The sequence below is a fragment of the Oncorhynchus tshawytscha genome, linkage group LG26 (assembly GCF_018296145.1).
Source record: "Oncorhynchus tshawytscha isolate Ot180627B linkage group LG26, Otsh_v2.0, whole genome shotgun sequence".
NCBI lineage: Eukaryota > Metazoa > Chordata > Actinopteri > Salmoniformes > Salmonidae > Oncorhynchus > Oncorhynchus tshawytscha.
In genome coordinates this window covers 37,160,641-37,178,051 of record NC_056454.1, presented here as the reverse complement: position 1 = coordinate 37,178,051, position 17,411 = coordinate 37,160,641, and the positions used below count along the sequence as shown (strand labels likewise).

General features: G+C 42.3%; 1 protein-coding gene across 24 annotated transcripts in view; it reads left to right on the top strand.

The window, feature by feature from the left end:
• Nucleotides 1–17,411, top strand: part of LOC112224858 (CLIP-associating protein 1-like) — a 126,497-nt gene that overhangs the window by 92,977 nt on the left and 16,109 nt on the right. For 8 of the 24 annotated variants that reach the window (XM_042306551.1, XM_042306553.1, XM_042306550.1 and 5 more), the window contains 12 exons: nucleotides 311–367; nucleotides 1,170–1,334; nucleotides 4,712–4,816; nucleotides 5,589–5,651; nucleotides 6,251–6,354; nucleotides 6,802–6,828; nucleotides 7,232–7,343; nucleotides 9,131–9,263; nucleotides 9,818–9,881; nucleotides 10,057–10,059; nucleotides 10,200–10,363; nucleotides 16,606–16,684. In XM_042306551.1, coding sequence (XP_042162485.1) covers nucleotides 311–367; nucleotides 1,170–1,334; nucleotides 4,712–4,816; nucleotides 5,589–5,651; nucleotides 6,251–6,354; nucleotides 6,802–6,828; nucleotides 7,232–7,343; nucleotides 9,131–9,263; nucleotides 9,818–9,881; nucleotides 10,057–10,059; nucleotides 10,200–10,363; nucleotides 16,606–16,684 — 1,076 coding nt within the window. The remainder of the gene's footprint in view (nucleotides 1–310; nucleotides 368–1,169; nucleotides 1,335–4,711; nucleotides 4,817–5,588; nucleotides 5,652–6,250; nucleotides 6,355–6,801; nucleotides 6,829–7,231; nucleotides 7,344–9,130; nucleotides 9,264–9,817; nucleotides 9,882–10,056; nucleotides 10,060–10,199; nucleotides 10,364–16,605; nucleotides 16,685–17,411) is intronic. The other 16 variants (XM_042306569.1, XM_042306554.1, XM_042306556.1 and 13 more) reach the window with 9 other exon arrangements.

Sequence of the window (17,411 nt, the reverse complement as noted above, 5' to 3'; positions counted from 1 at the left end):
ACTAGGTTCTCTTCAGTTTATATTCTAGGTTCTCTTAATTTCTCTCGTCAGTCTGTGTGATGTTTTACCTCATACATTGTACATCCTGAAGGAACTTTGAGCGCCTGTTATGTGTTTGGTTTTCTCTCTCCCACTGTCCCTCTCACTCTCTGAAGCCTCGATGAGGGGCTTCAATGATATGTGCATGTGTAACATGACCTCGACAGATAACATCTGGCCCAGTGCATGCTGGGCTAACACTACTCTCTGTCACATTTGACCGTTTTATTTTCACGTCCTGTTCTCCCGCTTGCTACCATAACAACCACAGGATCCAGATCTGCTAACCCCACTGGCGGTGGTAAGGCCCGGACTTCATCCAATCAGAGTAAAGAATCCAGTTCTTAGTCCCATCCCTTCCTCCTGTGCAGTTCTCTGCATGTCAATCAATTCATCATTTTATGGTCCATTCAACTCAAGTGCATGTTTATTATTTCAGTCTGACAAGTGTTTTGATTGGTACATTTTGTTGTCAATTGTTGATTGTTGTCTGTGTTCTCTGAACTGTTTTCATTGTTGATGCCATTGTTGTTGTTGTTGTTGTTGTTGTAATCACTGGTTGGTTTTCCCACAGCCCAGTTAGACCCTGGATTCAACCCATCTTGTTTGTCCTGCAACTGTTTATATGTCCCTCCCTATCTATCTCATCAAAGCTGAAATCCAATATCTATGTTAGGATAGAAAGAGAATGTTATTGGTCCCATTACCTCAAGTGTTGGTTTGACATTCTGTGTATTATTCCCCTCCAAATCACCAAGGCACTGTAAACACACAGAGATATGTGCTCAGATGGTGTGGCTCTAGTAAAGCCAAAGTTGTGGGTTCAATTCCCACTGGAATCACATGCACATTATGCTCTCACTGTACTGTAAGTGGCTTTAGATAAGTGTCTGCTAAGAGTTGTATATGATTATTTTATTACTACAATAAAAGGGACATATGCCATTAGAAACATTTAAGTAATGAAATATTCCCCCAGAAAGAATGAGATAGAAAATGAGGGAATTCAGCTTTGAGCCGTGACAGAACCTTCCCAGCATGCCATGAAGAGGTGCGTCGCTCTGCTCGCTGTGACCCATTGTATCGTTTAACTCTCTGCCTGTGACTCCTGTGCGTTGTCCTTCCTGCAGCTGGCAGTCGCTCCAGTTCCCCTGGCAAGCTGCTGGGCCACTCGTCTGGGTACGGGAGGATCAGCAGGCCCCCCTCTGCCTCCAGCACCCCTGCAGACAAGAGGAGCAAGGTCCCCCGCAGCCAGGGCTGCAGTAGAGATTCCTCTCCCAGCCGACTGGGACTAGGTAATGGACCTTTTATATGTCCTCACATCTTCAGCATTGTGCATGTAAACACAAAATAAATCATGTATTCACTCTATATGAGGAAAAAGAGATTTGTAATTTGCTAGCAACGCACATAGTAACTAAGTAACTGCCTAAATGAACAGTGTATTACCTACACACTGGATACACATACATAACAGACAGCACATGTATGCTGATCAATAGGATACCACACACATGCTGTCAAGGGCCATGTATGTGTCAAAACATGCCGGTGATATGCCCAAAGTCATCATTGTGCACTCATATCAATCTAGTGATAACCTTATATACAGTACACCAAGTGTGTCCTTTGAAGCTCAGATACACTATCTTTGTTTTCCTGGTCATAAACACAAAACAAGGAAACACAATAAACACAAAAGATAAGCCTTGAATGCAAGGATACCCACATAGTAAGGTTATGACGCACCAATGGACCCTTTGAACTCAAAAGGGGGCAGCAGGTAGCCTTACAGTTAAGAGCGTTGGGCAGTAACCGAAAGGTCGCTGGTTCGAATCTCCGAGCCGACTAGGTGAAAAATCTGTCGACGTGCCCTTGAGCAAGGCACTATGGATAAGAGCTTCTGCTAAATGACTAAAATGTAAATACTGAATGGCAAAATACTGAATAACAAGATACTGAATAGTAAAATACTGAATAACAAAAAACTGTATGGTAAAATACTGAATAACAAAATACTGAATAACAAAATACTGAATGATAAAATAGTGAATGTGAAAAGGCAAGGTCCCTTGGAAAGAGGGGTGAACGGTAAGAGCCTGTCTTTCATCTTCTACGGACTGTAGCTGTCTCTCAGGGTTAGCAGCTAAGAAGAACTCACTGTTTTGGGAGGAGTCTCTCATCCAAGCATGTCACATCATTGGGGTGGCCCCTCCTCTTTCAGGAAACGTGGATGAGCCTCTGTAGCTCAAGCTCTGTCATCAGCAGCCCAGCTTATGTCCTTCCTTCCAGTCAGACTGAGTCACTGTGTCACGATCGTCGTAAGAACACTCGGACCAAAGCGCAGCGTGAAATCGGTTCGACATTTTTTTATTATAAGTGAACCGCACAACAAAACAATAAACGAAACGTGACGATCTGGAGTGCTCACAGGCAACAAAACAAAAACAAGATCCCACAAAAACACAGTGGAGAAATGGCTGCCTAAATATGATCCCCAATCAGAGACAACGATAAACAGCTGCCTCTGATTGGGAACCATACCAGGCCAACATAGAAATACACAACCTAAATTACCCACCCTAGTCACACCCCGACCTAACCAAAATAGAGAATAAAAAGGCTCTCTATGGTCAGGGCGTGACAGTAACCCCGCCAAAGGTGCGGACTCCGGCTGCAAAATCTGACTCTATAGGGAAGGGTCCGGGTTGGCATCTAGCGTCGGTGGCGGCTCCGGTGCGTGGCGAAGTACCCACTCCGCTCGCGGATCCGGCCCTGGACCCGGGCTGAACACTGTGCCTGGACTGGGCAACGGCGCAGAGGAAGGCTCCTGCCTTGGAGCTGGACTGGGGAGACGCACTGGAGGCCTGATGCGTGGAGCCGGCACAGGTGGCACCGGACTGGTGACACGCACTTCGGGGAGAGTGCGGGGAGCCGGCACAGGATGCACCGGACTGGGGAGGCGCACCAAAGGCCTGGTGCTTGGAGCCGGCACAGCTGGCACCGAACTGGGGAGACGCACTTCAGGGCAAGTGCGAGGAGCAGGCACAGGACGTACCGGACTGGGGAGACGTACTGGAGACCTGGTGCGTGGAGCCGGCACAACTGGCACCGAACAGATAACAACCTCCGCACGGTGAGTGCAGGGAGCTAGCACAGGACGTACTGGGCTGTGGAGGCGCACTGGAGACCTGGTGCGTGGAGCTGGCACAGATTTCACCAGACTGATCGCATGCTCCTCATACGGGGAGCTGACTCCCTCCCTCCAATTTCTCCTGCAGCCAAGGAAGGCTATCCTGTCCTGCCAGGATTTCCACCCAAGTCCAGGATCCCTTCCCATCCAAGATCTCCTCCCAAGTCCAGGATACCTTCTCCTCCTGGGCACGCAGCTTAGTCCTGGTGTGGTGGGATCTTCTGTCACGATCGTCGTAAGAACACTCGGACCAAAGCGCAGCAGGAAATCGGTTTGACATTGTTTATTATAAGTGAACCGCACAACAAAACAATAAAGAATAAACGAAACGTGACATTCTGGAGTGCTCACTGTCTGTCGCTCAAAAAAAAATATATATCCCACAGAAACACAGTGGGAAAATGGCTGCCTTAATGTGATCCCCAATCAGAGACAACGATAAACAGCTGCCTCTGATTGGGAACCATACCAGGTCAACATAGAAATACACAACCTAGATTACCCACCCTAGTCACACTCCGCCCTAACCAAATAGAGATAAAAAGCCTCTCTATCAGGAAGGAAGTGACACACTGCCCCTGTCCTATTGCTTTGATTGATTGGTCTGTGTATTTCATCGACCAAACAGCTCCCCCCATCTTAGCTTCTTGTCTGTCTGTCGCTCTGTCTGTCGCTCTGTCTGTCGCTCTGTCTGTCGCTCTGTCTGTCGCTCTGTCTCTGTCGCTCTGTCTCTGTCTCTCTGTCGGTCTGTCTGTCTGTCTGTCTGTCTGTCTGTCTGTCTGTCTGTCTGTCTGTCTGTCTGACGCTCTGTCTGACGCTGTCTGTCTGTCTGTCTGTCTGTCTGTCTGTCTGTCTGTCTGTCTGTCGCTCTGTCTCTGTCGCTCTGTCTGTCTGTCTGTCTGTCTGTCTGTCACTGACTGTCATTCCTGAATTGGGAAGGCTGCCTTTTTTACATCAGTAAATTGACAATTAGACGTTGCAATGTTTTAAGTTTGTATTTTTGTCTTCTTCTGAGTCATTTTCAGTTCATATTTTTTGTTATAATTGACTATAATGGTTTGTCTTTCTTTGGTGTTTTTACCATATCTTTATTTTTATACCCTCTTTTAATTCTTAATTGTTTTCTTTGTTTTTATTTTGTGTATTAACTCTGTTTATCTGTTGTAAGCTACAGTCATACCAATCGTCTTTTCATTGACAACCTAATCCTTGTCACAAAATAACAAAAACATTTAAAAATGGACTTGCGCTAACTGAAGTTCTAAAATTGAACCTGATGTCCAGCAGACTCCAACCCACCACCATGCCCCAGAGTCCTCCTCCCCCTCACCCCCTCTCTTATTCCAGTCCCCAACCCCAGCCCAACCCCAGGCATCACCTCACTAACCCCAAACCTGTGTTCTACTGCCCTACTGACAGCCAGGCTGTGTGGTAAAGCTCTTGTTCCTGGTACTCCTCTCTCCTCCTACCACATGCTAGCGAGGAGCCGTATCCCCCGGCCCAGCATGAGTCAGGGCTGCAGCAGGGAAACCTCTAGGGAAAGCAGCAGAGACACCAGCCCTGCTCGGGGTTTCAAGCCTCTTGGTGAGTACCACGACCAACCGGACACCAGGAGGCCTCCCGTAAGCAGCAAGGCCCACTAGTACCCACTCCTCAGCCCCCGCCTCTAAACCCCTACTCTCTGTCCCAGCCTCCCTGTACACCCCAGGATGTCTAGATAGAAGATCCCCCTCTAGAACTTCTCTTTCCTGCTCTGATCTACTCTGCCTGCACTAACCCTCTCAAAGTTTCTGGAATATAATCACTGCACTGTCTTGTTTGTGTCTGTCTTGTTGGGAATTCTCCAAGTCTTATGCTATATAAGTATTTGTGTGCCTTTGTATGTGTAATATAATGACCAGCAACATGGAAAGATCATGAAAATCTCTGGATGTTCTAGGATTCTGTTTTTGGTCCAATGAAAAATGATTTCATAATTGCACATCTCATAATAAATGTAAATCAAGAGGCAGAATAGGTAGTGACTACAGTAAACAGTGTACTGTATGTGTCATCGTATTCAATGTCCATAGCTGACCTGCTTCTCAGCTCTCTCCTGTGCTCCTGCCACATCTCAGGAAATGACACAACTTTGTCACTGCTTTGTCATGGGGGACAACAACAAGAGGGACAAAGTGGGATACATGAGGGATACCCGCCCCTCCTATCCTATGACTGTTGTAGATGTGGTTGGTTGCTCATAATCATAGTGGATTAATGCAGCCAGGCGCTGAGCCTGAGTCAACTACAGAGGACGGTACCTGTTGCGTTTGTCACTAACGCCCCGGGTGTCATCCACCCCTCCTGTCCCTTGCAGCCTCCCGACGTACTTCCCGCTCTACCAGTGCCCTATCCACGGCTGACCCCCACGGCCAGTCAGGTGACCTGCATGCCCCACCCTCTCATTTCCACATTTAGCGATTATGCCAGCATGAGTCCATACATGTTGCTGTGAGGGCTGTGCCCACCGTGCCACAGGAGGCAATATTTTGTTCAAACTTTTGAGGAGGAGATCTGTAAGCGTGCTGCTTTGTCATATTATGTGTCGTTATCATCTGCTTCAATATGATGTTTTGTGATTTTCTTTTAAAAAGCTTGTGTTACTGTGTAATCAAAAGGCCTGTCCCCATCTGTATGATTTTCTCCTTGTTAGTGACTTTTTGGACATTGTATGATGTATTTGTACTTCAGTGTATTGAGTACCTCATATAAGAGTTGTTTATTTCCCCGTTTGCAAGTGTCAGTTTCTTTTCTCTTCATTTCAAATGAGCACTAATCATTCTCTGGTGATTTCTGTTGGTGTCATCTTTTTCACTATTCATTTTTTACATATCACTCAAGCTTTCTGGTGTTTTAGTTTTCAATCTTTTTGGTGTATCGTCTGTAAACCCCATCATATTGCCTTTTGTCTCCCTAGAGCAAGATCCCATTGACTTTCTCTTGTGTTACTCCACTCACCCCCCTCTCCTCTCCCCCCAGATCGGTTTGGTTTGATTCACCAGGACCGTATCTCTGCCTCAGTAAATGCCATGAGAGTCCTCAACACTGGCACTGAGGTGGAGGCTGCTGTGGCTGATGCACTGGTAAGTCACCAATCAACTTTTACCAGCTGCCAGTTCTGAAGACAGTTTGTCTTAAGGTAGAGTTACACTTAGTCAGTCCCTCATTAAGGCATGCCAGTTAATCGCTGAGGACTTGATGTGGAAACCATATGCATTTTAAGTCTGTGTTTAGATGTTTACTGTGGGCCCTCCTAAAAACGAATGAATCCCAGTTTTTTTTTTTGTCAGAAAATAAAACTGCATTGAGTAGTAAAATGTAATGAGATGAAATGAAGCCTGTGTTTGTGTATGACAATCAGAATGTCAGTATATATTTCAATAAGAAAGACTTTGACTGCAAGATAGTCAACATTGTTACCATGTAGATAAAACATGTCTTATCTTATTCCCAAGCAGGACTGCAGTCATGATATTTTCCCTCTAAAATATCCCTCTTTCTCTTTCCTGCTTGGTTGCCTGTAACTTCAGCTGTTAGGAGACTCCAGAAATAATAAGGTAGTTGTCCAATTCATGTACCGTTTGTTTATTCATTCTATTCACTAATCAACAAAAATGCAAAGTACCATCACTAAATGTTGCTTTTTGGCCAAAAGCAATTGCTGGTAGATTTTAGTTTATTATTCAATAAAATATTATTAACAATAGGCATTCTTATAACATTATTTAATCATCTCTCTGCATGTTCAAAACAATCATGAAAAATCAACAGTTGGAACAAATTGCATGGCTACATCATTCATTGTGAATGGCATCGTAGCGTAGCCCATTAAATCCTACTTCCTGGTTGAGTTTTGAGTGACAAAGTGACCAGAGGTCTAGCTTGCCTGTCCCACTTCTCTCCTGGTCCGATGAACAATGACCTCACCATTACCCATCCCTTCCCATTCTCTCCGAACAGAGGAAGCCTATGAGGCGGCGGTATGAGTCTCCGGGTATCTATTCTGACGACGATGCTAACAGCGACGCATCCAGTGCATGCTCAGAGCGCTCATACGGGTCCAGGAACGGAGGTATGTGGTCCTGTGTTGTTACTGAGTTGGTAAGAACATGGAACTAGCAACATAAGGGTAGTGGGTTCGAATCCTGCTAGATTCACATAGACTAAAATGTATGCACTTGGATAAAAGCATCTTCTGAATGGTATAGTGCCTTGCGAAAGTATTCGGCCCCCTTGAACTTTGCGACCTTTTGCCACATTTCAGGCTTCAAACATAAAGATATAAAACTGTATTTTTTTTGTGAAGAATCAACAACAAGTGGGACACAATCATGAAGTGGAACGACATTTATTGGATATTTCAAACTTTTTTAACAAATCAAAAACTGAAAAATTGGGCGTGCAAAATTATTCAACCCCTTTACTTTCAGTGCAGCAAACTCTCTCCAGAAGTTCAGTGAGGATCTCTGAATGATTCAATGTTGACCTAAATGACTAATGATGATAAATACAATCCACCTGTGTGTAATCAAGTCTCCGTATAAATGCACCTGCACTGTGATAGTCTCAGAGGTCCGTTAAAAGCGCAGAGAGCATCATGAAGAACAAGGAACACACCAGGCAGGTCCGAGATACTGTTGTGAAGAAGTTTAAAGCCGGATTTGGATACAAAAAGATTTCCCAAGCTTTAAACATCCCAAGGAGCACTGTGCAAGCGATAATATTGAAATGGAAGGAGTATCAGACCACTGCAAATCTACCAAGACCTGGCCGTCCCTCTAAACTTTCAGCTCATACAAGGAGAAGACTGATCAGAGATGCAGCCAAGAGGCCCATGATCACTCTGGATGAACTGCAGAGAACAGCTGAGGTGGGAGACTCTGTCCATAGGACAACAATCAGTCGTATATTGCACAAATCTGGCCTTTATGGAAGAGTGGCAAGAAGAAAGCCATTTCTTAAAGATATCCATAAAAAGTGTCGTTTAAAGTTTGCCACAAGCCACCTGGGAGACACACCAAACATGTGGAAGAAGGGGCTCTGGTCAGATGAAACCAAAATTGAACTTTTTGGCAACAATGCAAAACGTTATGTTTGGCGTAAAAGCAACACAGCTCATCACCCTGAACACACCATCCCCACTGTCAAACATGGTGGTGGCAGCATCATGGTTTGGGCCTGCTTTTCTTCAGCAGGGACAGGGAAGATGGTTAAAATTGATGGGAAGATGGATGGAGCCAAATACAGGACCATTCTGGAAGAAAACCTGATGGAGTCTGCAAAAGACCTGAGACTGGGACGGAGATTTGTCTTCCAACAAGACAATGATCCAAAACATAAAGCAAAATCTACAATGGAATGGTTCAAAAATAAACATATCCAGGTGTTAGAATGGCCAAGTCAAAGTCCAGACCTGAATCCAATCGAGAATCTATGGAAAGAACTGAAAACTGCTGTTCACAAATGCTCTCCATCCAACCTCACTGAGCTCGAGCTGTTTTGCAAGGAGGAATGGGAAAAAATGTCAGTCTCTCAATGTGCAAAACTGATAGAGACATACCCCAAGCGACTTACAGCTGTAATCGCAGCAAAAGGTGGCGCTACAAATTATTAACTTAAGGGGGCTGAATAATTTTGCACGCCCAATTTTTCAGTTTTGGATTTGTTAAAAAAGTTTGAAATATCCAATAAATGTCGTTCCACTTCATGATTGTGTCCCACTTGTTGTTGATTCTTCACAAAAAAATACAGTTTTATATCTTTATGTTTTGAAGCCTGAAATGTGGCAAAAGGTCGCAAAGTTCAAGGGGGCCGAATACTTTCGCAAGGCACTGTATGTATATATATATTATTATCTAGGTATCCCTCACTACCTGCGTCAAACGGAGGATGTGGCGGAGGTGCTAAACCACTGTGCCAGCTCCAACTGGTCAGAGAGGAAGGAGGGGCTGCTGGGTCTGCAGAACCTACTCAAGAACCAAAGAATACTCAGGTGGGTGCGGGGCCAGGGGGGTGGACTTTTTGGAAGTCATGTCACTGTAACTATGCTGATCTGCTCCTACCTCTGTCATGTAGGGTTCACTAAGTATTTTCTATGCATTGCTGTCTTTTTGGATGGCATTGGAGATAGTAGAAGTGTTGTTAAGAATGTTCTGCCAGCTGTGGATAGGGTTTGAAGTATTCTTGATTCTTTTTCATATATAAATTATCATTTCCTTTTTGAAATTGTTCAACGTTTAAAGAGGATATCCTGTCAAGGAGAGTCCAGCAGGGTGTTTATTTTCATAGCTTTCCTTAATTGAGGGAGAAATGACTGGTCACGAGGACCCTGCAGCTATAATGCCGCCCGTCAGGTGGTAAAGTGAAAGATGAGTTTCAGAGGAGTCAGTTTGTGAGACAAGGCCATTTGTCTGCCTGCTCTCCCTGTGAGGGCAGCAGCATTGTCTCCAGAAGGAGCTGCTTTAAATCAAGCCTCTCTGACATCTATTAGTGATGTCTGCCTGTGTTTACTAATGTCTGCCAGTGGATGCTGTTTGTGTGTTGCAGCCGGGTGGAGCTGAAGAGACTATGTGAGATCTTCAGCAGGATGTTTGCAGATCCACACAGCAAGGTAGGTGACAGGATGTTCACCTGTGTTGTTTGAACGTTTCATATCAATACATTGACACCCTCACTCATAACTTTTACTTTTGACATTCAAAAACCCATTGCTTTGCAGTGATTTGTCTGAAAACTAATTGAGTGTTTTGTTGCATGGTCTGCTTTGGTGTGGATTTTAACAACAGAGAGTAAGTGTGTGTTTTTATTCTTTCAATTTTCTACTGTACAGACACCTATTGCCTGTGTTGTTACTTTTATAAAGGTGCTGTGTGTGTGTGTGTGTGTGTGTGTGTGTGTGTGTGTGTGTGTGTGTGTGTGTGTCCCTCAGGTGTTTAGTATGTTTCTGGAGACTCTGTTGGACTTTATCTTGGTGCATAGAGAAGACCTGCAGGACTGGCTGTTTGTCCTGCTCACCCAGCTACTGAAGAAGATGGGAGCTGACCTGCTGGGGTCTGTCCAGGCCAAGGTCCAGAAGGCTCTGGACATCACCAGGTATGGACCTCTACATTCCCCCTCCGATAACATCTCTAAACATTTTCACGCAATGCCGCCGCAAACCAAACTGTGCTTTGCTTGGATATTGTCTTTTTAAAAGGTGTGTAACCTTTTAAACATTGTTCGAGCACTTGAGGGTTTCTCATGAAACCAGTTTTAAAATGTCTATAGCAAAATGAGTTACAAAACCATGGTCAACTATCATTCTGAGGACTAAGATGTCTAGTTTTTGGGAAAGTGTCTCATTTTAAATACATTTTACATTTTCGCCTGAATTTTGTACATTTTCACACCAAATTCAGATTCTCAGGTCATTTTATGAAAAACATAATTTAGAAAACCAAACTTGTTTGAATAAAACACAAAATACTGTGTTTTGCTGTAGTTTGTCCATAAATCATAAAATGTTTATATTTACATTCAACTCTAATACAGTTGAAGTCGGAAGTTTACATACACAGGTTGGAGTCATTAAAACTCGTTTTTCAACCGCTCCACAAATTTCTTGTCAACAAACTATAGTTTTGGCAAGTCGGTAAGGACATCTACTTTGTGCATGACACAAGTAATTTTTCCAACAATTGTTCACAGACAGATTATTTCACTTATAATTCACTGTATCACAATTCCAGTGGGTCAGAAGTTTACATACACTAAGTTGACTGTGCCTTTAAACAGCTTGGAAAATTCCAGAAAATTATGTCATGGCTTTAGAAGCTTCTGTTAGGCTAATTGACATCATTTGAGTCAATTGGAGGTGTACCTGTGGATGTATTTCATGGCCTACCTTCAAACTCAGAGCCTCTTTGCTTGACATCATGGGAAAATCAAAATAATTCAGCCAAGACCACAGAAAAAATGTGTAGACCTCCACAAGTCTGGTTCATCCTTGGGAGCAATTTCCAAATGCCTGAAGGTACCACTTCATCTGTTCAAACAATAGTACGCAAGTATAAACACCATGGGACCACGCAGCCATCATACCGCTCAGGAAGGAGACGCATACTTTCTCCTAGAGATTAACGTACTTTGGTGAGAAAAGTGCAAATCAATCCCAGAACAACAGCAAAGGACCTTGTGAAGATGCTGGAGGAAACGGGTACAAATGTATCTATATCCATAGTAAACGAGTCCTATATTGACATAACCTGAAAGGCCACTCAGCAAGGAAGAAGCCACTGCTCCAAAACCACCATAAAAAACCAGACTACGGTTTGCAACTGCACATGGGGACAAAGATCGTACTTTTTGGAGAAATGTCCTCTGATCTGACGAAACAGAAATAGAACTGTTTGGCCATAAAGACCATCGTTATGTTTGCAGGAAAAAGGGGAGGCTTGCAAGCTGAAGAACACCATCCCAACCGTGAAGCACGGGGGTGGCAGCATTATGTTGTGGGGGTGCATTGCTGCAGGAAGGACTGGTGCACTTCACAAAATAGATGGCGTCATGAGCAAGAAAAATTATGTGGATATATTGAAACAACATCTCAAGACTAGAGGTCGACCGATTATGATTTTTCAACGCCGATACCAATTATTGGAGGACCAAAAAAAGCCGATACCAATTAATCAGCTGATTTTTATATATTTGTAATGAAGACAATTACAACAATACTGAATTAACACTTTTTTAAATGTATTTTTATTGTTTTGGAATTTCACCCCTTTTTCTCCACAATTTCGTGGTATCCAATCGTTTTAGAAGCTACTATCTTGTCTCATCGCTACAACTCCCGTACGGGCTCGGGAGAGACTAATGTTGAAAGTCATGCATCCTCCGATACACAACCCAACCAAGCTGCACTGCTTCTTAACACAGTGCGTATCCAACCCGGAAGCCAGCCGCACCAATGTGTCGGAGGAAACACCGTGCACCTGGAAACCTTGGTTAGCGTGCACTGTGCCCGGCCCGCCACAGGAGTCGCTGGTGCGCGATGAGACAAGGACATCCCTACCGGCCGTTCCGGCCGTTCCGGTCGCGGCCGGTTACGACAGAGCCTGGGCGCGAACCCAGAGTCTCTGATGGCACAGCTGGCGCTGCAGTACAGCGTAATGAAGTAATGAAATATGTTCAATTTGGTTTAAATAATGCAAAAACACAGTGTTGGAGAAGAAAGTAGAAGTGCAATATGTGCCATGTAAAAAAGCGAACGTTTTCAGTTCCTTGCTCAGAACATGAGAACAAGCTGGTGATTCCTTTTAAAGTGAGTCTTCAATATTCCCAGGTAGAAGTTTTAGGTTGCAGTTTTTATAGGAATTATAGGACTATTTCTCTCTATACCATTTGTATTTCATTAAACTTTGAATATTTTATGTTCTTATTGGCACTTTAGTATTGCCAGCCTAATCTTGGGAGTTGATAGGCTTGAAGTCATAAACAGCTCAATGCTTGAGGCACAGCGAAGAGCTGCTTGCAAACGCAGGAAAGTGCTGTTTGAATGAATGCTTACGAACCTGCTGCTGCCTACCATCGCTCAGTCAGACTGCTCTATCAAATATCAAATCATAGGCTTAATTATAATATAATAACACACAGAAATACGAGCCTTAGGTTATTAACATGGTCAAATCCGGAAACTATAAAAACTTTTATTCTTTCGGTGAAATACGGAACCGTTCCGTATTTTATCGAACGGGCGGCATCCATAAGTCTAAATGTTGTGTTACATTGAAGGTTGTGCAATGTTATGTCATAATTATGTAAAATTCTGGCAAATTAATTACAGTCTTTGTTAGGAAGAAATGGACTTCACACAGTTCGCAACGAGCCAGGCGGCCCAAACGGCTGCATATACCGTGACTCTGCTTGCACAGAACGCAAGAGAAGTGACACAATTTCCCTAGTTAAAAGAAATTCATGTTAGCAGGCAATATGAACTAAATATGCAGGTTTAAAAACATTTACTTGTGTATTGATTTTATGAAAGGTATTGATGTTTATGGTTAGGTACACATTGGTGCAACGACAGTGCTTTTTTCGCGAATGCACTTGTTAAATCATCACCCGTTTGGCGAAGTAGGCTGTCATTCGATGATAAATTAACAGGCACCGCATTGATTATATGCAACGCAGGACACGCTAGATAAACTAGTAATATCATCAACCATGTGTAGTTAACTAGTGATTAAGTTAAGATTGATTTGTTTTTATAAGATAAGTTTAATGCTAGCTAGCAACTTACGCGAGTGCAGCAAGGAGCCAAGGTAACAGGTGGTCAGCCTGCCACAGAGTCTCCTCGTGGAGTGCAATGTAATTGGCCACAATCGGCCATTCCGATTAATCAGTCGACCTCTACTCAAGACATCAGTCAGGAAGTTAAAGTTTGGTCGCAAATGGGTCTTCCAAATGGACAATGACCCCAAGCATACTTCCAAAGTTGTGGCAAAATGGCTTAAGAACAACAAAGTCAAGGTATTGGAGTGGCCATCACAAAGCCCTGACCTCAATCCCATAGAAGATTTGTAGGTAGAAATGAAAAAGCATGTGCGAGCAAGGATCCCTACAAACCTGACTCAGTTATACCAGCACTGTCAGGAGGAAAGGGCCAAAATTCACTCAACTTTATTGTGGGAAGCCTGTGGCAGGCTACCCGAAACGTTTGACCCAAGTGAAACAATTTAAAGTCAATGCTACCGAATACTAATTGAGTGTATGTAAACTACTGACCCGCTGGGAATGTGATGAAAGAAATAAAAGCTGATATAAATCATTCTCTCTACTATTATTCTGACATTTCACATTGTTAAAATAAAGTGGTGATCCTAACTGACCTAAGCCAGGGAATTTTACCTAGGATTAAATGACAGGAATTGTGAAATACTGAGTTTAAATGTATTTAGGTAAGTGTATGTAAACTTCTGACTTCAACTGTATGTATTACGTATAAACATAGGTAATGAGACATGTCCAGACACTATCACTTATTCAAGTTCCTGTAAAAACTAAAAGTTTTATTCACCCATGATGCATCACCTAGAGGAATAGTACTTAGATGAGCACAAATTAAGTAAATTAATTAGCTTACAGTATATGCCTTAAAAATGAGGTTCTTATTCTCAAACACCCCCTTTACCCCACTTGGCCTTCTCATTATGGAAATGGCTAAAGAGTTTTAATTGGGAAAAAGTCGAATTGAATTGTTACATTTTTTTGTATGATTTAATTTGAAATATTTTTTTTGTTCAGTGTTATGTTTGACTCACACCCTTTTCATTAGGTGAGCAATGTAAAAACGAAAACTGTTACGTAGTGATCATTTTGTGAAAATGTTGGTAAAATCGACAATATCTGATCAAAAAACATAATTATGAAATAGAGAAGTACAGATCCAAATTTTTTTGATTCAAGAGGACATTTTGTAAATGGACAGTTTGGTAAGAATTACCCAACTATGGTGGATGTGTAACCAGGCCACCTCAGTAGAGTTTGATTTCATCAAATCAAATTTATTTGTCACATACACATAGTTAGCAGATGTTAATGCAAGTGTAGTGAAATGCTTGTGCTTCTAGTTCCGACCATGCAGTAATATCTAACAAGTATTATAACCTAACAATTTCACAACAACTACCTTATACACACAAGTGTAAAGGAATTAATATGAATATGTACATAAAAATATATAAATGAGTGATGGCCGAACGGCATAGGCAAGATGGTATAGATGGTATAGAGATGGTATAGATGGCAGTAGATGATATAGAGTACAGTATATACATATGAGATGAGTAATATAGGGTATGAAAACATATAAAGCGGCATTGTTTAACCTCTCGCTAGCGGCACACCTGGCCAACATCCAGTGAGATTGCAGAGCGCCAAAATCAAATACAGAAATACTCATTATACAAATTCAGAAAAGATACAACTATTTTACATTGGTTTAAAGATTAACTTCTTGTGAATCCAACCACGGTGTCAGATTTCAAAAATGCTTTACGGCGGAAGCATACCTTACAATTATTTGAGAACATGGCTCAGCAGACAAATCATTACAAACAGTAACCAGCCAAGTAGAAGAGTTACACAAGTCAGAAATAGAGATAAAATGAATCACTTACCTTTGATGATCTTCATATGTTTGCACTCAGAAGAGATTCATTTTTTCAATAAATGTTCCTTTTGTTCGATAAAGTCTCTCTTTATATCCGAAAACCTACGTTTTGTTTGCGCGTTTTCTTCAGTAATCCACAGGCACAAACGCAGTCACAACAGGCATACAAAAAAAATCAAAATTGTATCTGTAAAGTTCATAGAAACATGTCAAACGATGTTTATATTCAATCCTCAGGTTGTTTTTAGCCGAAATAATCGATAATATTTCAACCGGACATTAACGTTGTCAATATAAAAGGTAAACAAGAAAGGCACTCTCTCTGGTCGCGTGCATGAAAAAGCTCTGTGACACGGCAGGGTCCACTCATTCAGACTGCTCTTACTCCCTAATTTTTCAGAATACAAGCCTGAAACAATTTCTAAAGACTGTTGACATCTAGTGGAAGGCATAGGAACTGCAATTTAGGGCCTAATCAATGGATACTGTAATGGCATTGAATAGAAAACTACAACAACAACAAAAAATCCTTTAGAGTGTTTTCTATCCAAATCTACTCATTATATGCATATCCTATCTTCTGGGCCTGAGTAGAAGGCAGTTTAATTTGGGCATGCTTTTCATCCAAAATTCCAAATGCTGCCCCCTACCCTAGGGAAGTTAAAGTGGCTAGTGATACATTACATCAAGATGGCAGATGCAGTAGATGGTATAGCGTACAGTATATACATATGAGATGAGTAATGTAGGGTGTGTAAACATTATATAAAGTGGCTAGTGATCCATTTAATTACATCAAGATGCAGTAGATGGTATAGAGTACAGTATATACATATGAGATGAGTAATGTAGGGTGTGTAAACATTATATAAAGTGGCTAGTGATAAATTGATACATCAATTTTTCCATTATTAAAGTGGCTAGAGTTGAGTCGGTATGTTGGCAGCAGCCACTCAATGTTAGTGATGGCTGTTTAACAGTCTGATGGCCTTGAGATAGAAGCTGTTTTTCAGTCTCTCGGTCCCCGCTTTGATGCACCTGTACTGACCTCGCCTTCTGGATGATAGCAGGGTGAACAGGCAGTGGCTCGGGTGGTTGTTGTCCTTGATGATCTTTCTGGCCTTCCTGTGACATCGGGAGGGCAGGTAGTAACTTTTAGTGTTTTCTGTTTTGTTCTCCTTAGGGAGTCTTTTCCGTTTGATCACCAGTTCAACATCCTGATGAGGTTCATTGTTGACCAGACACAGACACCCAACCTCAAGGTACAGTTTGCATAGAATGTTACCTAGCTAGATGATTTTCTGTTTGTTTTAGGGATTGGCTCAGGGTCTAAGAGTTTATGATTTCAAATACCAGTAGACACAGTGCCATGGTGATATTGTCAAATATTTTAAAAGTAAACTTGCTAAATTCCTGTGTGAATCATGTAGCTTAACACTCTGTGTGAATCATGTAGCTTAACACTGTATGAATCATGTAGCTTAACACTCTGTATGAATCATGTAGCTTAACACTCTGTGTGAATCATGTAGCTTAACACTCTGTGTGAATCATGTAGCTTAACACTGTATGAAGTATGTAGCTTAACACTCTGTATGAATCATGTAGCTTAACACTCTGTGTGAATCATGTAGCTTAACACTCTGTGTGAATCATGTAGCTTAACACTGTATGAAGTATGTAGCTTAACACTCTGTATGAATCATGTAGCTTAACACTCTGTGTGAATCATGTAGCTTAACACTCTGTGTGAATCGTGTAGCTTAACACTCTGTGTGAATCATGTAGCTTAACACTCTGTATGAATCATGTAGCTTAACACTCTGTATGAATCATGTAGCTTAACACTGTGTGTGAACGCTTAACACTCTGTGTGAATCATGTAGCTTAACACTCTGTGTGAATCATGTAGCTTAACACTCTGTATGAATCATGTAGATTAACAGTCTGTATGAATCATGTAGCTTAACACTCTGTATGAATCATGTA